Below are 22854 nucleotides of genomic sequence, written 5' to 3' on the forward strand. Positions count from 1 at the left end.
GCAGTTTTCTTTAGGAAAAAGGATCTCAGAATTCAGGTATATCCTTTGGTTACTTTTCTTACACATATTAGTGAGAAAGTCTAGACACTGGACTAGAAAGTCTCTAATCTTGGGATGAATGCCATTTAAGTAAATGTTCAGTTAGGGCCTTCACTCTAGCAGAGGAAGCAAGTCCTGGTAGTAGAGGTAGTTAACACTTACGGAGTACTTGTCATGTGTCAGGCATTATACCTTCTTATGTACTGTCCCAATAAGCCTCTTAATCTCACCAGGTAAGTACTCTAGGTATTCCATAAAGAAACCCAGTCTCGCTGAGACACCTCCCTCAGCCTCACAGTTCAGAAATGGCAGAGTGAGGATTCCACTCCAGAGTGACTCAACTTCAAAACCCATGCTCTCTCCACTGTTGCTTCTGATACGGAAGAGTATAATCCAGGTTTGTTTTCCAAAATCCTTAGTGCCTCATATATTATCCAAGTACCTAGGTGTCAAGGTAGAACTGATGCCGGTTTTTTGAAGCCACTGGAAACAGTGTGATTTTTTTTTTTTTTTCAGTAAAGCAAGAAAAATATTATTATTATTGTTTTCCCCTGCTGAACTGCTTGCAGTAGTCAGGTCTAGTGCTAAAACGTGATTGTTAATTCCTTCACAAGCTATTTTTCAACCTGACCTTTGAATATTATTTCGTGATCATTGACATTTGATATTCCAAGCAGTATTGTGAAAGAATTAGAACATAGCAGTTTCCCCAGAAACTGAGGCACAAATAAGTCATCTGGTAGACATTGCCACGTGCCCAGATTTGTCTGGGAGAACAGAGGCGCCAATTTTGAATCCTCAGTTCTTCTCCATTGTTCTGGTTTTAGGCAGGTGTTGCTGTAGTGTGGCTCTTATGCTATAAATCCCCTGAATATCCCATGGTCCTCGTGCCTTAGTTTCTATATGTAACTTGGGCAGTGGTAATATAGGGAGCCTACTCCATTTTCTTACCTTCCAGACACTCCTCAGCACATTGTAGGCTGCTTCCCCAACACTTGCTTAAAATTGCTCTAAAGGATGTCACCCAGAATGTCTTATTACTAAATACAATGGGAGGGTCTCAGGCTTTACCTCTGTTAATGTTGATGATGTTGAACACTTCCTCCTTGAAACCCACACTCTCCTTGCCCGCAGCTGTGCCTTCCTTGGTTTGAATGTTTTACCTCTTTGGCTGTTTCTTTTCAGTTTATGTCATCTGCTCATCCTTTAAATATTGATGTACCTCAGGGCTCTGTCGCAAGGCCTCTTCCTTTTGCTTTTGCACACTCCTCTGGGCAACCTCAGTCGCTCCTCTGGCTGCAGTTATCACCTCTCTGTGGATGCTTTTTGCATAGGTTGGCTTGGTCCACATTTCTCTCTTGATGTTCAGCTTGTACATCCTGTTGCCAATTAATATCTAACTCTCTCCCCTCCCCAACTCAGCAGGTCTAAACCTGTCCCAAATGGAACTCATCAACTCCATCCTTTCTCCACCCACACCTTCTGGTAATCCGTCTCAGTGATCAGCACCACCGTCCACTCCACTGACTAAGATGAAAAAACTGGATGTTATTCTTGATGCCTCTCTCTCCCTACTTCCCATGTTAAATGCACATAAGTCCTGTCACAGTAACTTAAACATTGCTTATTTAATATCTCTAAATTCCAGTGTGCTCTTTTGTATAAAGAGAAGAGTTTTACCTGCTTAATGGGATTGTTGTGAGATGAAATTAGATACTGTATCTTGCATTGTGTTTGTGCCCGGCAGGCTGCTGCCCACTGCGTTCCGTGCTGCGCCATGTCCTATCTTTCATATTGCTACCAGATTTATATCTCAAGTATGCAGATTGGATCATTTCACCATCCTTAGATGGCTTATAATTACTGTAAGAATAAATCTAAGCTCCTTGCCTGATATTTAAGGCCCTATAGTACCTACACTTACCTCTTGTATGTCTCCAACCTTATTTCTTTTTTCTTCACATCTCATCTTAGATGTTGTTTTCTCCAGGAAGACTTGGACAGTCCTGTTACTTTAGGGGAGGTTAGTTATTCTGTCTCCTTCTCACAAATAGATCTACCTTAATACTTATCAGGCCATACAGTAATAACTTATTACTATTTTTAAAATCTGAACCTGTACTAGTTTTTGAGATCTATTGTGAGGCTGGGGACTGGGTTTATCTCAGTCATTTTCTTTTTTTAAAAGATTTTGTTGTTGTTGTTGATGTGGACCAATTTTAAAGTCTTTATTGAATTCGTTGCAACACTGCTTCTTCTTTATGTCATTTTTTTTTTTTTTGGCTGCAAGGATGTGGGGTCTTAGCTCCTCCCATCGACTGGCCCTGCACCCCCTGCATTGGAAGGTGAAGTCTTAACCATTTGACTGCCAGGGAAATCCTTCAGTTACTTTCTGTATTCCTGTAATTAGCATCAGTTCAGTTCAGTTCAGTCGCTCATTCATGTCCAACTCTTTGCGACCTCTTTGGACTATAACACGCCAGGCTTCCCTGTCCATCATTGACTCCCAGAGCTTGCTCAAACTCATGTCCATAGAGTCGGTGATGCCATCCAACCATCTCATCCTCTGTCATCCCCTTCTGGGACCCTTCAATCTTTCCCAGCATAGGGGTCTTTTCCAGTGAGTCAGTTCTTTGCATCAGGTGGTCAAAGCATTGGAGCTTCAGCTTCAGCATCAGTCCTTCCAATGAATATTCAGGACTGATTTCCTTTAGGATGGACTGGTTTGATCTTCTTGCAGCCCAAGGGACTCTCAAGAGTCTTCCCCAACACCACAGTTCAAAAGCATCAGTTCTTCAGCACTCAGCTTTCTTGATAGTCCAGCTCTCACATCCATACATGACTACTGGAAAAACCATATCCTTGGCTAGACAGACCTTTGTTGGCAAGTAATGTCTCTGCTTTTTAATATGCTGTCTAGGTTGGCCATAAATTTTCTTCCAATGAGCAAGCGTCTTTTAATTTCATGGCTGCAGTCACCATGTGCAGTGATTTTGGAGCCCAGGAAAATATAATCTATCACTGTTTCCATTGTTTCCCCATCTATTTGCCAAGAAGTGATGGGACCGGATGCCATGATTTTAGTTTTTGAAGGTTGAATTTTAAGCTAGCTTTTTCACTGTCTTTCACTTTCATCAAGAGGCTTTTCGGTTCCTCTTCACTTTCTGCCATATGGGTAGTGTCATCTGTGTATATGAGGTTATTGATATCTAACCTAGTTACTAGCATAACCTAGTAACAACCATAATGTCTAGCATATAGTTGGTATTCAGGTAATATTTATTAAATGAATGGATAACTTCAGCTTTTTACAATAAATTTTCTGCCAATATAGTTTTTAAAATTATTTCAGTCAACCTAGATGTCTCATTTAGTTAAACATAAACCAGCAATCCATTTATTTGATGCAGACAAATTGATAAAAAATAGTAGAAAAGAAACTAGGTTAAAATTCACTCATGTGCCGTATCAGTAGAAGGAAATAATAAAGTCTTTATTCCTTCCAATTTTCAAAATTTCTAGAGTTTTTGGGTCATAATTTAGACTCAGATTTTCTCCATAGCCCATAGCTATAATTTTTAGGACAACCTATAAACTCTGGTGTCAATATTAGTTTACTTGTGGTTATCAAGTCCCTACGGAGATGATGCTGGGAAAGTTTCAAAGAATGAGCAAAGCAACTTATGTCTAGAAAAATCTAAGTCTTCAGAATTCCTGGTAAATGTCTCAGGTTATCACTTTGTATTTCTCAGAATTAATATTCAGACACTATGTATTAGTCTCTGATCTTTCATTCACTTCACTTTCTTAGTCTATCATGTCAGTGATTGTTACAAGCTGAGTGTCTTCTGTGTCTGAAGCTTTGCTAGAAGTTGAGGAAGATAAGAAATAACACATCCGTCCTCTCTAGATGTTCATGATCTTATTAAAGAGATATTCATTTTCATGAACAGATGGTAATACAAGGAAGCACGCAATAAGCACTGAAGGTGTAAATTCTATGAGTGGAGGAGTCTGGAGAGCATAGAGATGTTAAGCAGAGGCAGTGGGGGGGTCGAATGTAGAACAGCTAGAAGCTGGATCCTTTGAGAGCAGGTATCTCAGAATTCTAAGTAGGGATCTTAGGGCAGGCAAAGTCACAGTGAAAGTGAGACGCATGACATTAGAACTGCTTGGTTAAAACAGAGAGTTTAAGTATGCTTTTGGAGGAGGGCAAAGGGAGCAAGGAAGGTTGGAGACAGATAATTCTTCAGTCTTAGCTCTTTAGACTCTTGGCAGAAGGAAAAGTGTTTGTTTGGTTGGTTTTGGTGTGTATGAAGGGGCTTAGTTTGAGCAGAAGAGTGATAATGCCAACATTTCAGTAGAGATAGTCTTGTGTGTGGGAGAGGGGTAAAGATAAACAGGATAAGAGACTGATGGAGTAAGATTGGTTTGAAATTCCCAACTTGTCAGTTAAGTGGCATGTAAAGGCCTGTCTGTTGTTCTTATGCCCAAGACCAAAACGTTTGGTCTCAGGATCCTTTATGGTCTTAAAAATTCATGAAGACGCCAATATACTAAAGTATGTGTAGTTTATAGCTATTGATATTTGCCATCATAGAAGTTAATGTTAAGAAAAATTAAATATTTATTTAATATATCAAGATTGATGGGAGAAATATCAATAACCTCAGATATGCAGATGACACCACCCTTATGGCAGAAAGTGAAGGAGAACTAAAGAGCCTCTTGATGAAAGTCAAAGAAGAGAGTGAAAAAGTTGACTTAAAGCTCAGCATTCAGAAAACTAAGATGATGGCATCTGGTCTCATTACTTTGTGGCAAATAGATGGGGAAACAGTGGAAACAGTGGCTGACTTTATTTTTTGGGGCTCCAAAATCACTGCAAATGGTGACTGCAGCCATGAAATTAAAAGATGCTTGCTCTTTGGAAGAAAAGTTATGACCAACCTAGACAGCATATTAAAAAGCAGAGACATTAATTACTTTGCCAACAAAGCTCCGTCTAGTCAAAGCTGTGGTTTTTCCAGTGGTCATGTATGGATGTGAGAGTTGAGTGCTAAAGAATTGATCCTTTTCAACTGTGGTGTTAGAGAAGACTCTTGAGAGTCCCTTGGGCTGCAAGAAGATCAAACCAGTTCATCCTAAAGGAAATCAGTCCTGAATATTCATTGGAAGGACTGATGCTGAAGCTGAAACTCTAATACTTTGGCCACTTCATGCGAAGAATTGAGTCACTGGAAAAGACCCTGATGCGGGGAAAGATTGAAGGTGGGAGGAGAAGGGGACGACAGAGGATGAGATGGTTGGATGGCATCACTGACTCAGTGGACATGAGTTTGAGTGAACTCTGGGAGTTGGTGATGGACAGGGAGGCCTGGCATGCAATAGTCCAGGGGGTCGCAAAGAGTTGGACATGACTGAGCAACTGAACTGAGCTGAACTGAACTGAAAAGACCTTTTATTCCTAACAACAAACAGGAGGAGGCCTAGGGAACCACCTCCTTACCCCTGGAGGCAGGTCAGGATTAGAAAGTCAAGAATCCAGGTTATTTGTGCTCTGACACTACACTGGGCTTTTAGGTGAGAGAACCTTGAGAAACTCCATGGAGAGTGGGGCATGGCTGAGAAACTTGTAGGTAGCCGTGGTCAAGTCAGAAAATTTTGTAAGCCTCTTTTAAAGAGTGTATCAAAGCTTTTAAAATTTCTTTTGCTTTAGTAAAAATTAAAAGAAAGAAAGGAAAAAATATCAGCATGTCTTAACTGTATTTGGAGGAATCTGGAAAAAGATTAAAAAACCCCAATGATTTGACTTTATTTTCCTCATTGAAATTGGAATACGTGCATGTTGTCTAAAACGTTGGCAAACATAGAGAAGCAGAAAGGAAAAACAAAAAAATCGCCCATAATTTCAGCACCCAGAGATAAAAAATGTTAACATTTTGAGGCATGTATCTCTGGATTTTATTTAACTTGGTTTATAGCAGTGGTATTACTATTATTATTATTTTTTTTGCAGTGGTATCATTTTATACACATTGTTTTGTAGTAATCTGTTTTTTCCCCTTGAAGTGAAAAGTGACAGTGTTAGTCACTCAATCGTGTCTGACTCTTTGCTGATCCATGGACTGTAGCCCACCAGGCTGCTCTGTCCATGGGGTTCTCCAGGCAAGAGTGCTGGAAAGGATTGCCATTTCCTTCTTCAGGGCATCTTCCCCAGGGATTGAACCTGCATTGAACCTTCCCCAGGGTATCCTGCATTGAAGGCGGATTCTTTACTGCCTCTTTCTCCTTTAAATAATACATCCAGGAAAGGGTCTTTTTGTCTTCTCTTAAGGAAGAGCTTTGAGAGTGCCACTGAGCGTGCACACACATGTGTACATCATGGGAGGGGAGTGCTCCAGTACCATCATGGCTTCAGTAGGAAAACCAACAGGGAAAAATAGAAGAACAAATCTTGGGGCAACAGAGCTGGGATCACTTGATTAGCCACTTAACACCTTAGAAGATCACCCTTCCAGAACGTTCTCCTCTCAAAATGTAGACAACTCTTTTATCATGGTGAAATAATCGTGACTCAACTTTAAAGAGGAAATTAAGAGAGGGAAAAAGTTCAAGAGAAGATTGGTAGAGGGTGACTGAGCACATACACACGTTGGGCAATATCACGGCGGCTTGGAAGTGATAGGAGCTCCTTGTAACTGCGGTTGGGCAGATCCACTGTTGCGTCATAAGCAAACCTGGAAGTGACGCCTGCAGTTGCCCCCACTTTAGAGCCTCCACTACCAGCATGGAGCATTTGAATCACCAGTTCCCGGCTCTTGTGCGGGCACCCCTGAAGGGGAAAGTTAATTGAACCGTTCACTGTTTTCAAGGTCAGAAATGGCCTCCCAATTGTTCAACTCAAATCACCTTTTTAAACTTGACATGTTTACATTGTCCGCTTGGGATCTTTGGCCAGTTGCCATAATATTCGAAACATTGTTGTGTGTACTTCATCTTCTATACTTCTTTTGCTTTTTGTATAATTTTGTTTAAGTTACTATGAAAAACCAGTTTGGCAATTGGTTTTAAAAACTGCTGTGAAGACAGGTGAGGGGTTAATTCATTCATTTACTACATTTATTCAACAAGTGTTTGCTGATCCTTGCTGTGTGTCAGTCACACGGTATTAATATTGTTAGTAATAGCAATAGTTAATACAGTACTAAGATAGATATGTGCTCAAGGATTCCAGAGGTTTCTTTCCCATTAAATATTTATTTTAGATCTTCATCTTTTCTTCTTCCTGATACATTCCTAACAATCTGAGACCAGTGTTCCTGGTCTTCCCGTCTTATGTCATACGATGGTAGCTTAGGTGGGTGAATCAATAAGCTGACTTCTCTGCTTGAACTGTAAGAATACTGGGTTTAAAGCAGTGATAGGGAAGCAAAGCAAAGAACATCCACTTCTGGATATTCTAGGTTTGACGATCGTGTCGCAGGGGTGTGTCATGACTGCGTCAGCAGCCGCGGGCAGGTGGTGGAGGGTGCTGTGCCCGGTCAGGGCTGGCTGCCTCTTCAGTGTGGCTGCTGCACCTGCCCAGCCGCACTTGGTGTTTGGGGTGATGAGCTTCTTGGAGGCTGATGGACAATAAGGAAGGCTTATTGGAAGGGCAAAAGTCATGACCCGCTCCCATTTCCCTCTTAATTCTCATCATGGTAAGAAAACTTGACTGATGTTTGAATTTGGCTGATGTTTATTTTTGAGGTCTCTCTTTCCGACTCTGTGACCCCATGGACTGCAGCCCACCAGGCTCCTCCGTCCATGGGATTTTCCAGGCAAGAGTACTGGAGTGGGTTGCCATTTCCTTCTCCAGGGGATCTTCCCGACCCAGGAATCGAACCTGGGTCTCCCACATTGTAGGCAGACGCTTTTACCGTCTGAGCCACCAGGGAAGTCCTTCTTTTGGGATAGGATGCTAAATATGGTCTAAGAGTAATTTAGCTTGATGATTCAAGTCACTGTAAGTCACATTTATACACTATTGATAAGTGTGTAAATACATTCCTTGATGGGTCTAAATAGTTCTTTCTTTCATTGTTTGTGTTCGTTCAGCCCACCTAAACATAGGAGACACAGGAAGGCGTTGGCTTGAATTTTAGGTTGTTTAATCTTGGACAATTTACCTTTCTAAGACATGATTTCTATATCCCAGATTTCTCTTAAAATCTACTTTACTATGATAGTTGATGTGGGGATTAAAATAGATTATACATTTATCTTAAGCATATAGCTTTTATGTACTGGCCAGAATTCCTATAATAACTATTCTTTATGAAATTCGTTTGTCAAGTAATCACATAGTTACTTATATTACTGAGTTCTGCTTTAGGTGAGTTTTTTTGACCCAGGTCTTATCTTCCAGCCATCAGAAGCATTGAGCTAACATTTCAGATACAGCACATGTATCTGCTCCTCCAAGAAGCCTTCCCTGACCTCCTCCCTCACAAGACTTTGCATGTGTCTTTATTATTATATCAATTTAGAGCAATTAATTGTTATAGTTATCTGTGAAAGTGAAAGTGTTAGTCACTCAGTCGTCTCCGACTTTTTGCGATCCCATGGACTGTAGCCTGTCAGGCTCCTCTGTCCATGGAATTCTCCAGGCAAGAATACTGGAGTGGGTTGCCATTCCCTTCTCCAGGGATCTTCCCGACCTAGGGATCGAACACAGCTCTCCTACACTGCAGGCATTTTCTTTACTCTCTGAGCCACCAGGGAAGCCCATAGTTTTGTTTACTGAATGGTGAGCTTATTGAAGATGGAACCATGTCTTATTCTCAGCACCTACCAGAATGCTTGGCCCAGAGGAATTTGATCAACCTGTGACTGATAAATGAATAAATGAAAGTGAGGGAGAAGTGGAAGTGGCTTTTATGAGAGCAGAATAGATTCAGAGTTTGCATGGATTCTTATTCAGCCTCTTACCTGTGGCATCTCTTCAAACAAGAGATCTGTCATTCATCTGGGGAATGGGGAGAGAGATTACACGACTTTCCTCTCAGCTGTATATGTGGCAAATTCCAGAAGGCTAGCTGTAGTTTTTACTGAAAAACGACAGCTGTCACAGAGCAGGGCAGGGTGGAGAAGTTGGTAAGAAAAGAAGGTGGATAGGGCTCTTTCAGACTTGAATTCTAACCCCAGTTCTACCTCTGGGTCCCTTTGGGACTTTGTAATGAAATTTAAAGTTTGTGTGGCTCAGTTACTTGACAGCCTGGAATAACTGACTGAACTTGATGTTGCATTCTAGTTTTGATCATCACTGAGTCTAAATGTGTTAGGAGGCCCTGACTCTCCTTGATTTGAGAGCTCAGCTACGCCCATAGCACAGTCCTTGTTCAGAATGTGAGCTGCTCAGCTTCCACAGAATCACAGTCTGTGCAAAAACAGAATCTGAAACCACCTCTGGGGTGACTCCTGAATGGGATGATGTTTCATTTTTGGTGTAACGTGAAAGCCTAGGCTTAATGTGTGCAGGATCAGATGGTCCTATTGCTTTGTATTATTTAGTGGATGCCGTTTGACTAAACAGCCAAGTAGAGAAGAGAACCCATGTGTTGGGAAAAGGAAGAAGAAAGGAGAAGCTTATTTTTTAATTTTTTTTTGCTTTCAGTCAGGTTCTGATGTACCAGGAGTTTTCCTTTGCTAGCTTTAAAAGTATCTTATGTTTTTGATTTTTTTTGTTTATCATGGATTTTTTTTTTTTTTTTTGGCATTGATTTTTATCTATTTTTTTGGCCACATCCTAAAGTACATGGGATCTTAGTTCCCCAACCAGGGATCAAACCTGTGCCCCCTGCAGTGGAAGTTGAGTGTCTTAACAGCTGGACCACCAGGGAAGTCCCCAAAGTGTCTTTTAAATAATTACTTTGAGTATCAATTAGGAGTCTTTAATTTGTAAGTAAAAGAAACTTAAGTGAAATTAGTTTAAGTCAAAAAAGAAATTCTTTGACTTAGGTAACCAAGAAGTCAAGGGAGGCAGAACCAGCTTTAGGCGCAGATGTATCCAGGAGACTAGTGCTTGTATTGGATACCTACCTTTCTCTGCTTATTAGTTCACCTTCATTCACATGATGGGAAAATGGCCAAAGGGACCCATAGGCAGTCCCTTTGGCCACTTTGCCACCATAGCAATCCTAGTGGAAGAAAATTTCTTCAGTGGCTCCACCAGAGAGTGGACAAGTCTGGGTCCTATGTTTCCTGGTCAGTCACAGCTACATCACGTAGAGGGAGGCTCCCATCCCAGGCAGGTGAGCTGTTCCTTGCTAATGGAGAAGGAATCTCAGACAGGCAAAAGCAATTCACTGGCCTTAATTATTTCTTGTGTTTTGGGCTTATCTTGCTCTGTCTGCCACTTCCATTGTTTCCACTGTGGGAACAGTGGAAAAACAGTGACAGGCTTTACTGTTTGGGGCCCCAAAATCACTATAGATAGTGACTGCAGCCGTGAAATTAAAAGATGCTTGCTCCTTGGAAGAAAAGTTATGACCAACCTAGACAGCATATTAAAAAGCAGAGACATTACTTTGCCAACAAAGGTCCAGCTAGTCAAAGCTATGGTTTTTCCAGTAGTCATGTATGGATGTGAGAATTGGACTATAAAGAAAGATGAGCATCGAAGAATTGATGCTTTTGAACTGTGTTGTTGGAGAAGACTCTTGAGAGTCTCTTGGACTGCAAGGAGATCCAACCAGTCCATCCTAAAGAAATCAGTCCTGAATAATCATTGGAAGGACTGATGCTGAAGCTGAAACTCCAATACTTCGGCCACCTGATGCGAAGAACAGACTCATTTGAAAAGATCCTGATGCTGGGAAAGATTGAAGGCAGGAGGAGAAGGGGACTACAGAGAATGAATGGTTGGATGGCATCACCAATTCAGTGGACAAGAGTTTGAGTAAACTCCAGGAGTTGGTGATGGACAGGGAGGCCTGGTATGCTGCAGTCCATGGGGTTGCAAAGAGTTGGACACGACTGAGGGACTGAACTGAACTGAACTGCTCTATCTTATTCATGGACTTCCTTTCCTGCTTTTGCACAAACCATATATGTATTCTCAAAGCTTTTCTCTCCTTTCTGTACTCTCTCTGTGACGATCTCCTCTAGTCCCACTTAGCTGTTACCTCTTTACAGAAGACAGTCACATCTTGATCTCTGGCCTCTATCTTTCCCAGAGAAAGCTCATTCATCATTTCCATGTGGTGTCCCACAAACAGGCATTGCAACTTTAAATGTCTAAAATGAAACTTGCCACCACCCTTCTGATACCTTTCTGTTCCTAGGTTCTCTAATCCCACAAGTAGCAACATTCTATTTCTACTTCCTGGAGTTCTGACCTCAGGGTTGTTTTTGACTATTTCCTCTGCATATTATTTCTGCTTTGTATGAACTCTCATAGTTCTTTATCATTAATCATTTTCTCTCTGGTTTTAGAGATACTGGTGTATCTGAATTATTGCTGCCGAAATTATTTAAGTTTCCTGATGGAAAGTATGATGACTTATTTTTCTTTGTACCATTTCTTTCTTGTCACCCTCCAGTGTCCCTCCACCTTCAGCTTCTCCCATCACTGTAATACCCAGAATTTATGAAGCAATAAATGCTTGTTGATTGAAGGAAAGAAATTTCTGTGATGTGTAGTACAGTTATTATATATAGTTTGGTATTGTTAAAAAAAAAGTCTGATAGTAAGGTAATAAAAACAGATTTTATTCAAGAACTATTGCAATAGGGGAAAAGTACCTTGGTATAGAACAGTGTTCTTCTCAGTTCTGAATACATCATAGACAAGTGGGGATTTATAGCCAAGAGCAGCATGGGGATCAATGGATGGGAAACTACTGAGAGGAAACAGCAGAGGCAGAGAGGGGTTTTGACTAAACAGACCCAACAGGGTTTCTGCTAAAGCCAGGTTAATCAGATATTAGGGTGAGGAAGGAGGAATTTCACCAGATATTGAGGATATTCGGATAATGTTACATGGTAAGGACAGGGGGTTCTCTGTAAACATATTTAGCAGCATTCTTGCTAAAACTGGGCAGCGCCAGCCATACAAGGATGGATGCAAAGCTGCAGCCTAGAGGACTTAGACTGGGCGGACTGTGTGAGTCGCTCAGTCATGTCCGACTCTCTGCCACCCCACAGATTGTAGCCCACCAGGCTTCTCTGTCCGTGGAATTTTCTAGGCAAGAATACTGGAGTAGATTGCCATTCCCTTCTCCAGAGGAACTTCCCAATGCTGGTCTCCTGCCTCACAGGCAGATTCTTTACCGTTTGAGCTACAGGGAAGTCCAGAGGACTTAGAAGAACCTGACTGAAGTTTAGTCAAGGAGGAGTCTGTTTATTTATCTGAGCTGTGTAATCTCAAGTCTTGCCTAACTCCTTGGCACCTTAGTATAAGCAGATTTCCACTGTGTGAAATGTTGAGAGAGGAACTTGCCCTAATCATTCACCCTTCCCCTGTCCTCTCTTTGGACCGGTCCCCAGAATCCCTACGAAGATAGGTCTAGAAGAGAAACAAAGCAACTTCTCACTAGTCAGCACTGGTGGAAGGTGGAGTGGAGGAAGCAGAAGGAGAAATGTATGGAACTATCTGCTAAAATGATTTTGAATATAATTTGGGGTCTCATTAAGGAGATGCATCTAAGTCCCTTGACCTCTACCAGGTATTTGGTACTTTGTGTGTATAAGACCTCTTTGAGATTGCCTTAACGCAGGTAGGAGTTTAACTCAACATGTAGAAAACGCCTTTAGGAAAAAGTCAGCCCAGCCCACTGTGCCTTAGCACGGCTGCTGGTTGCAGTCTGCAGCTTTTTTTGCACAAAGCTCAAAGGGCCACAGCAGACCTCAGAGTGGCAGTCTTGAGAATAGCAGTGTTGTAAGAGCAAATGGGTGGAAAGAACAGCCAGTACGGAAATGTGAAGGAGCCCGTGAAAGCACACGGAAGCAGATACTCTTCAGGTTAATCACCCTGAGCTGTTTTCTGAGGAGCCCCTGTTGGTCACACCAGTTTTATAGTTCATTGTTTATTTTGGAGGAGAAGGGGTGTGTTTGAGAGGATGTTTGAACTTCCTCAGTGGTTCTGCCGGTTCTGTTGTCACTCTGTTCTGCCCAGGCGCTGGGCGCTCATCCTGTTTATCTCTCCTCTGGAAAGCACTGCCCTTTCTTAGACAACTGCTTTCTTTGTGTCAGGTTCAACTTTGTTATTTCAGAGCACCATAAAAATCCGTATTGTTTAAAACCAAATAAGGTGCAGTATAAAGCGGTTTGCATTCCACTTGCTGGTAGCTATTAGATTGGTGCAAACGTAATTGTGGTTTTGGACTGTGAATTCTAAATCGCTATAACTAATCTCAAACACATCTTTATTAATCAAAGTAAGAATCATTCAATCAACACATTTTTGCCAATGAGAAATAAGTTTGTTTATTCCTGTAGCATAAAAATCCATGCTCTGGGATTTGACTGACTCTGGGAAAACATATTCTGCCTCTTGCTGTTTGTGGAAGCATTTTCTCTGCAAAAAGTTGTAGAGATGCTGGAAGAAGTGGTAGTCAGTTGGCCAGAGGTCAGGTGAATACGGTAGATGAGGCAAAACTTTGTAGCCCAATTCGTTCAACTTTTGAAGTGTTGGTTGCCCAATGTACGGTCAGATGTTGTCATGGAGAAGAATTGGGCCCTTTCTGTTGATCAGTGCTGAATGCATGCGTTACAGTTTTTGGTGCATCTCATTTACTTGCTGAGCATACGTCTCAGATGTAATGGTTTTTTACCAGTGTTCAGAAAGCTGTGGTGGATCAGACGGGTAGCAGACCACCACAGTGACCATGACCTTCTTTTGGTGCAAGTTTGGCTTTGGGAAGTGCTTTGGAGCTGCTTCTTGTCCAACCACTGAGCTGGTGGTCACTGGTTATCACATACAATCCACTTTTCATTGCATGTCACAGTCTGATCGAGAAATGATTTGCTGTTGTTGCATAGAATATGAGAAGATGACACTTCAAAAATGATGATTTTTTTGATTTTCAGACAGCTCGTGAGGCATCCACTTATCGAGCTTTTTCATCTTTCCAGTTTGCTTCAAATGTCAAACGACTATAGAATGGTCAACATTGAGTTCTTTGGCAGCTTCTTGTATAGTTGTGAGAGGATCAGCTTTAATGATTGCTTTCAGTTGGTGGTTGTCAACTTCTGACGGCCAGCTGCTGTGGTCCTCATCTTCCAGGCTCTCATCTCATTTGCAAAACTTCTTGAACCACCACTGCACTGTCTGTTCATTAGCAGTCCTTGGGCCAAAGGCTTTGGTAATGTTGCGAGTTGTCTCTGCTGCTTTATTACCCATTTCTGAACTCGAATAAGAAAATGACCTGAATTTGTTTTTTGTCTAACATCATTTCCATAGTCTAAAATAAATACAAAATGAACAGCAAGCCATAAGTCATTGGCAAAAAAACATAAAGTGAGAAATGTGCATTAAAATGTTATATAACATAACCATATTTATTTAAGAATGTATTCCAGTATCAAATGTCAAATTTCAACAGTGCAAAAATTGCAATTACTTTTGCACCAACCTAATATTTAATTAAACTAAATCAATTAATTTTCACTCATAACTCCTTTATTTTTATTTTTGAAAGTTAAAATATAGTTGACATACAATATTATGTTAGTTTTAGGTGATTATATGATGTTAGATTATATTAGATTATGTTAGTTTTGGTGATAAGAAATTTGCAGGCGTTATGAAGTGATAAGTAGTAACCATCTATCCCCACATAAAATTATGACAATATTATTGATCATGTTCCTTATGCTGTATATTACAACTCTATGGCTTATTTATTTTATAACTGGAGGTTTGTATCTCTTAATCCCCTACACCTACTCCCCCCACCCCGCCCCCCACCTTTTCTGGCAGTCACTGTTTTCTGAAATAGATAGCCACTTTAAATGAAGCAGGCCTGCCATTAATTCAGTTTTGTCACACTGTTAGTAGTCCTCATTCTAAAATCATAAAGCAAAGCTTGAGTTTTGTTGTCTCACTACCTTTTTGTTCTTTCAGCACAGATCAAGACTCTCAGCTGTCTTACAATATTGATTTATATTCTTGACTGCATTTTTTAAAAAACTGTATGTAGGAGAGTGTCTTTAATGATTTACAATGGACAGTCTGGCATCCATAAGGACAGTGACTTTAAAACTCTTGACTGCCATTTATAGTAAGAAATGAACTTTATATTGTGGTCCAGTATCCATGTGTCTGGTATGTAGAAAGTGTAGCTGAAGGGAAAGTTTGACTAAGCAATACTTATTCTTGTTTTATGTGATACACTCCACAGTTTCTATGATATTGTGTTTTCTTACTTACAAAATGCTGACTCTGATATTGTAAGTGGATTTCCTGATCCATGAATGCGTCACAGTTGAGTCTAAAAGGAACTGTTTAGCAGTCATCAAGTTTTAGGAAGTCTTAGACTGTGAATTCTGAGAAGACTTTGCACATTATCTATGCACAACTTCCCCTTTTCCTCCTATTTTGGAGGCATTTCCTTGCAGGGAAACAGTGCAGCTTTGTGTTTCTACTTCTACACCTATTTATTTCTGGAATCATGCAATGGGGCAACTGAGTCACATGGACTCTGTATTTTTTTTTGGGCCACGCCTTGTAGCTTGCCAAATCTTAGTTCCCTAAAGAGGGATTGAAACCAGGCCCTAGACAATTGAAAGTGTGGAATCCTAACCACAGGCCTGCCAGGGAGTTCCCTGGACTCTGTAATGTTTGAGCCTTGCAATTATACTGCTAGATGTCTTCATGGTAATGAATAAACTATACCTGCTTTCTCTCCCCCGGTTGGCCATCAAGCTGTTTTTCTCCCTCCATTAGTTCGTTATTCCCTATTCTTGACCTTAGGAAAGACTATTAACAGAGCATTGAGTGTGTTATCACCTCTTCTAGGGATGGCACACCGTTCTCACTGTTATGAACCAAAGGAGAGTTTGGCTTGAATGAAGAACAACTTTAGGTACATATTTCAGCATTAAAAGTTGTCTGAGTGTGCATTTTTAAGGCAATTGGAGTCTTAGCATTTGGCAACTTCATACATTTTGTAGAGGGTTAGGACTTTAGCAGGACTTCCCCAGCGGCTCAGTGGTAATGAATTCACCTGCAGTGCAGGAGACCCTGAGAGACTGGTTCGATCCTTGGGTCGGGAAGAACCCCACTCCAGTAATTTTGCCTGGAAAATCCCATGGACAGAGGAGCCTGGTGGGTTGCAGGCCATAGGGTTGCAAAGAGTCGACACGACTGAGCGACTAAACAGCAACGAAGGGCTTCAATGTATATATCTGGGGAGGACACAATCCAGTCCAGAGAACGAAGCTAAAGTCTTAGTGGGGCTGAAATATTGGCTGAAGTATGTGAAGAAATGTTCTTTGCACTTATTAGAGATATAATTTTTTTATTTGAGTGAATGGGTATTTTTAATGCTCTGTAATTCTTACAACATTTATTAGCAGTAGTAACACATTTAATTTCTTTTATATTCATCTTAATAATGCAAGTATATAGAAGAAAGTTTAGAGTTAAAACTATACCTGAGTAAACTGATACTTTAAAAAGTTATTTCTGAAGAGAATTTTTTTGTAATGCAGGTTCTATTCCTTATTAATAGTTAAATGAATTTATCAACAGCCTCGCACCATTTTCAAAACTTTCTATGATATAGCAAAGCTACCCACCATCACTGAGAATAATATTTTAGCAAACAATAATTTGTTCTAAAGACATGTTTTAAAACAACTTTTACGTATTAAGATTCTTATTATTTTAGTCTAGGGTGCATGAATTTCTTAATCATGAAATTATAAGGGAACCAGGTGTGTTTGTCTATAAGAAATGCTGTACTGAGCCACTTCAATAGCCTCTATGAAATACCTATTTGAACTAAAGAAAAACAGAGATGGAAGACTGAGGATATAAAGTTGTTTTAGAGCTCTTTGTGTGAATTGGTTCACTGTTAACATTTTTTAAATCCTGGAAATCCCCAAACTTCTTATATTTTGGCTGCTATAGATAGACAGTTGATCACGAAAAAATTTTTTGGCCATTTTTCTAGTTTCTAGCATTAAAGAGGTGTGATTTGCTTCACAATTATAGAAATCTATACATTTTTACAGTAGGCTTGTTTTGAACTGTGGTGTTGGAGAAGACTCTTGAGAGTCCCTTGGACTGCAAGGAGATCCAACCAGTCCATTCTGAAGATCAGCCCTGGGTTTTCTTTGGAAGGAATGATGCTAAAGCTGAAACTCCAGTACTTTGGCCAACTCATGCGAAGAGTTGACTCATTGGAAAAGACTCTGATGCTGGGAGGGATTGGGGGCAGGAGGAGAAGGGAACAACAGAGGATGAGATGGCTGGATGGCACCACCGACTCGATGGACGTGAGTCTGAGTGAACTCCGGGAGTTGGTGATGGACAGGGAGGCCTGGCGAGCTGTGATTCATGGGGTTGCAAAGAGTCGACACGACTGAGCGGCTGAACTGAACCGAACTGAACTGTGTATAGAAAGTAATGTTGAGTGTCTGGAGAAGATAGTTTGTGTCTCTTTATGGTGTTTTTGTTTGCAGACTTGGCTGTGTTGACATGTATATGTGTACTTTGTTTCTTCTGTTTCAGTGTTTATCAGCTGAAGAGATCTTTTCCCTTCATGGGTTTTCAAATGCTACACAGATCACCAGCTCAAACTTCTCTGTCATCTGTCCAGCAGTCTTACAGCAACTGAACTTTCACCCTTGCAAGGAAAGGCTCAAACACAAAACCAAACCAAGTCTTTCAGAGGGTATGTTGGAAGTTTTTTTTTCTCATTTGTTGGAAAATTCTGTGGGCTAGTCTGAAATGAAATCAAGATACTTCTGCTTTATTGCTCTGAATCAATCTGCACAGAATCCCTTGGTTAAAAAAGAAAAACCCAACAAACAAAAACCAATTTATATTCTGGAAATCTTTCAGAGTAAGCATAGCTAGAACTCATTTATGCCTCAAAAGTTATGCTGTTCTATTTATGGAGTCAACATTTTACTTGGTACCAGTTGAAAATTTTATAAAATTTAGTCTAGTTTTAAACAATGTACGTTTTATGCTGTGTACATTGGATGGCACATTACACTATTTGCATTCACTATTTGGGTCGTAACTGATCCTTTTCTATTACCTTGTGCTTATCATATTATTTTAAAACTTGTCAATTTATCTATCACTGTCAGTAAGGGGAAAAGGGAGCTAGTATGATTCTAAATTAAATCTTAAGGTACTGAGTTATTGCTGCTTTGATTTGCAAAAATGAGAGAATATGCCACTGACTATTTTAAGTGCCTATACTAGTGTTGCCATAGATTATTGCAGTAAAAAACAATTGTAAAGAAAATTTAAAATATAAGCGAGTATATTCTTACTATATAGTTCACATACTTAATTAAATGTGTGGAAGAATTCTTTCATGAGTGAGATAAACCAACTGTTGAGGGGCTGTTTGCCAACCCTACAATTTCATGGTATTCTCCGATTGTTACCTGGCCCATGTGAGTATTTTAATTCTCTTTTGTTTTGTTCCTTTATTTTCTGTTTATTAAGGATTACTGAGGGGAGGGAGAGGGCTATGGCTAGATCTTCTCTGGGGGGCAGAATTCTTGGTCCAGGAAATACCAGCATAAGCTTGGGGATGATCTTGGCATGTGCTTATACATCAGTGAGAAAGCATGCGTGTCTGGGTACAGTGAGCAGGAAGCAGAATAGAAGGAGATGGTAGCCAGGGGCCAGATAGGGAGGGCTTGTAGGGTGTGGTAAATTGAATTTTGTTCTGAATGTAGTATGAAGACACTTTAGGGTTCTAAACAAGAGGGTGATATGATTTTATTTGGATTTGTAAAAGATTATTCTACTTGCAGTTTGAAGAATAAGTTGTTATGGGGCAAGAGTAGAAGCAAGGAAATGGATCGGGGGTGGGGGGCTTAGCCTGATGAGGGCTTGGTCTAAGGTGGGAGAGGAGAAGTGAGGAGATATGGTCAGATTCAGGATGGATTTCAGTGAGGCTTCCCCAATGCCTCGATGGCTCAGCAGTAAATAATTGGCCTGCAATGCAGGGATGCAGGAGACGTGGGTTTGATCCCTAGGTCGTCAAGCTCCCCTGGAGGAGGAAATGGCAGCCCACTCCAGTATTCTCACCAGGAAAACATCCCAGTCCATGAGGTCACAAAGAGTCAGATGACTGATCGTCAAAGCATGTGGGCACTCAGGGTGGACTTTGGAGATGGTACTAATGTGGTTTGCCCTCTGCATTGGATGTGTGAGAGGGAAAGATGAATGAAATTTGAGCCAGAGAAACTGTATAAATGGTTGCACCTGTATCCTGGGGTGGACAAGACTGGGGAGCATTTTGTTGTGGAGGAAGCGAGTGGTGAGTGTATTTTTGATGTGATTAGTGTGAGCTGTGGATGTAGACCCACAAGGCATGATGTCCAGTAGACAGTGGATTCACACATCCAGAGACTAGGTTGAGGCTGGAGATGTCATCCTAGTGGTCTTTGGAGCCACTGGTCTGAGTGAGCACATCTAATGTGGATATAGATAGAGGACATAAAGAGATAGGGAACATAGAGTTAAAATGGAGAAGAAAAGGGAAGCCTCAACAAAGGAAGTACCTATTTTTAGCAACTTTTGGATTCCTTTGTGTATATATGAGTAACAGGGATAACAAGGCAAAAATAATGATCATAGCCAACTTTTATGAAGTGCTTACTGTAACAGCTACTTTTCCAAATTCTTTTATGTGTTAACTCAGTTCATCTTTGGGCAACTAAATGATGAAGGAACAGCTATTCCCATTCTACAGCCTAGGAAACTGAGATACAGTTCAGAATCATTTGCTCAAGATTACACAGCCTGTCTCTGTGCTTCATCTGTAAAATGGAGATAGTAATAGTACTTTCCTTATAGAATTGTTAGAAATAGTAAGTGAGTTAACATATGCAAGTACCTAGAACAGTGCCTGGCAGAAAGTAGGAAGAGTGTGCCTTCGCTCTTCTTATACACGTGCTCAGAGGTTGACTCCATTCCTTGGCCTCCATGTAAGACTATTCTTTTCTAACAAAGAAATGATTTTTTAAATAATGAAATGCCCTGGATTCTTTATATAACAGTTTACTTAATGTAGAGACAATTTTAAGCTCATTCAAGGGAATGAAAAACCAAAATAAAAGCAAGCCAAAGAGTCATGACTCATTTGTAAAGACTCTGATGCTGGGAAAGATTGAAGGTGGGAGGAGAAGGGGATGGAAGAGGATGAGATGGTTGGATGGCATCACTGACTCTATGGACATGAGTTTGAGTGAACTCCAGGAGTTGATGATGGACAGGGAAGCCTGATGTGCTGCAGTCCATGGGTTCTCAGAGAGTTGGACACGACTGAGCGACTGAACTGAACTGAACTGAACTGAAAGAGTCATGATACCAGGATTTTATGAGTGTATTTACTCTGATATTTCAGTGAACAGATAAAAGAGTTTCGTGTAATCTGAGACCTCATATTTTGTGATTTTGCAATTGCCTTTCATGTGCTTTATAAACTCATATTGATGAGTGCCATAAACTGATGGTGAATTAAATTCTCTAGGAGATTAATTACATTTTAGCAGTAAGTTAATGGTCCAAAGTTGCCTCATTTTTTTTTTTTTTAGTTACAGAATGCCATTCAATTCAAATAACAGATAAGAATAATAGTATCTTACCCTTAATAGTATCCCTGAAAATCACATTGTCCAACTCTGTAATACAACTGGTGACATAAGTGTGTGCTCCAGTGGGGTTAAATGGCTTCCTTCAGGTACAATACCTAAGGTGGGATGAGAGCCCAGGGCTCCTGACTCCTGTTTTGTTGTAGAACAGTGAGCCAGGTGAACTAAAATTTATATCATGTCTACTTACTAAATTAAAAAAAAAAACTACATTTATTTAAGACGTTAAGGACTGGGTTAAATGGTTTAATTTTATCCTTTTAAAAACTCTATGAAATAAAAGAATTAGATGAGTTTGAAAAGGTGACATTCTTAGAACAGTCTTAACACATCGTGGGCATTTGTAAATGTTAGCTGTTGTTACTAATATTCCTTGAAAATGTATTAATAATCCTTCAGAGTTCACTGAGAAGCAGAGAGAAAGGATTTTCTCTGAAACAGACCATTAAAGGGAGTCCCATGTGTAGACGGAGAGGTTCAAGGAATATTTTGATATTAATTCGTTCTTTGGTGCTCAAGTTGAGTGGATGAACAGATCTCTTTCCGCTTGAGTAATGCCCTAACAACATGAAGGGAAAGCTATGCCGTGTGCCAGGAGTGTAATGGTTCACACTCCCACCGTTCCCCAGGTGGTTCAATAAATGTGCACAGTGATAGTAAGGAAGGTTAGAAACATTGGACCAGCAAATGAACTGGTGTTTTTTGGCAGAGGTCTAGGCTGTGCCTTGAAAATATGGCGTTCATTAATTCATCGAGGTATGTGTGCTATTTGCTGGGCAACATTCTAGGCTCTGAGGATGAATAAAACGTAGCCCCTGTCCTTGAAAATCTTATAATTGGTAGACAAATATGCATACATGTGTGCTAAGTTGCTTCAGTCGTGTCCGACTCTTTGTGACCCCATGGACTGTAGTCCTCCACGCTCCTCTGTCCGCGGGATTCTCCAGGCAAGGATACGGGAGTGGGTTGCCATGTCCTCCTCCAGGGGATCTTCCTGACCCAGGGATCGATCCTGTGTCTCTTAGGTCTCCTGCATTGGCAGGTGGGTTCTTTACCACTAGTGCCACCTGGGAAGCAGACAAATATATAAGTGATAAAATGATAGTGGCACGCAAGAAATGGCAAATGACCCAGATATCTTCAGAGAGCTCTGGGAAACTTGATGAGCAAGAGATTGCTGCCTGGAGGAGCCAGAAAGGCTTCATGGAGGAGAGGAGGTCTTGTCATTGATTTGGAGAGCCGTGTGTGAGTTTGTCAGGCAATGAAGACAGAAAGGTGTTTCTAGGTAAAGAACCACAGTGCAAAGATATTCTGTATATGGAAAACATTGTGTCTGCATGAAAGCCACGTTGATAAAGGGGAAATAAACAAGACTGTCGAGGTTGTGTTGCAGTTTATATGAAGGGCAGTTGCAAATAGGAACACAAGGTGATCGGAATCTGTTTTCAGATCACGAGTTTGGTGGCTGTGTCAAGTAGGGAGAGGAAGACTAGACGGAAGGCTCTCATAAGGCAGCCCATGAAGACTGGGAGATGACAAGAGCCGGAACTCAAGGCACAGGCAATGCGATGGAGAAATGAGTGAAATATCTCAAGCAGAACTGATTGAGTTTGGCTGCTGATTGTGTTTGGAATTGACTGTAGGGAGTGAGAAATTGAAATCGATCCTGATGCTTCTGCTGTTTATAGAAACAGTGGACAAGGGTAGTGAAATAGGATATCTCAGGGGGAAGCTGATGAGTTTAATGCGTGTAGTGGCTTTGCCTCTATTTGATACTCCAAAAATTCTCTACATTTTGATTTTTTGAGTTTAGTTTCAATGTGTATATATCTTGTCTACCTGATTAGATTGTAAATATTTATCGAAAGAATGAACACATGTAGGCGAGTGATGGGATAGAAGGATGTTTGTGCTAAGGGCTACCCACACAGATTATACTCTGGAGGAAGAGGTGGGGTTGAGAACTTTCTCTAAGTGGAA

The 22854-nt window shown here is 40.7% G+C and overlaps 1 protein-coding gene across 1 annotated transcript in view; it reads left to right on the forward strand.

Moving 5' to 3' along the window:
- SLC39A8 (solute carrier family 39 member 8) overlaps positions 1-22854 on the forward strand; it is an 80131-nt gene that overhangs the window by 12418 nt on the left and 44859 nt on the right. The window contains exon 2 of the mRNA XM_052642187.1: positions 17762-17924. Within this exon, the coding sequence (XP_052498147.1) occupies positions 17762-17924 (163 nt within the window). The remainder of the gene's footprint in view (positions 1-17761; positions 17925-22854) is intronic.

The sequence above is a fragment of the Budorcas taxicolor genome, chromosome 6 (genome assembly GCF_023091745.1).
Source record: "Budorcas taxicolor isolate Tak-1 chromosome 6, Takin1.1, whole genome shotgun sequence".
NCBI lineage: Eukaryota > Metazoa > Chordata > Mammalia > Artiodactyla > Bovidae > Budorcas > Budorcas taxicolor.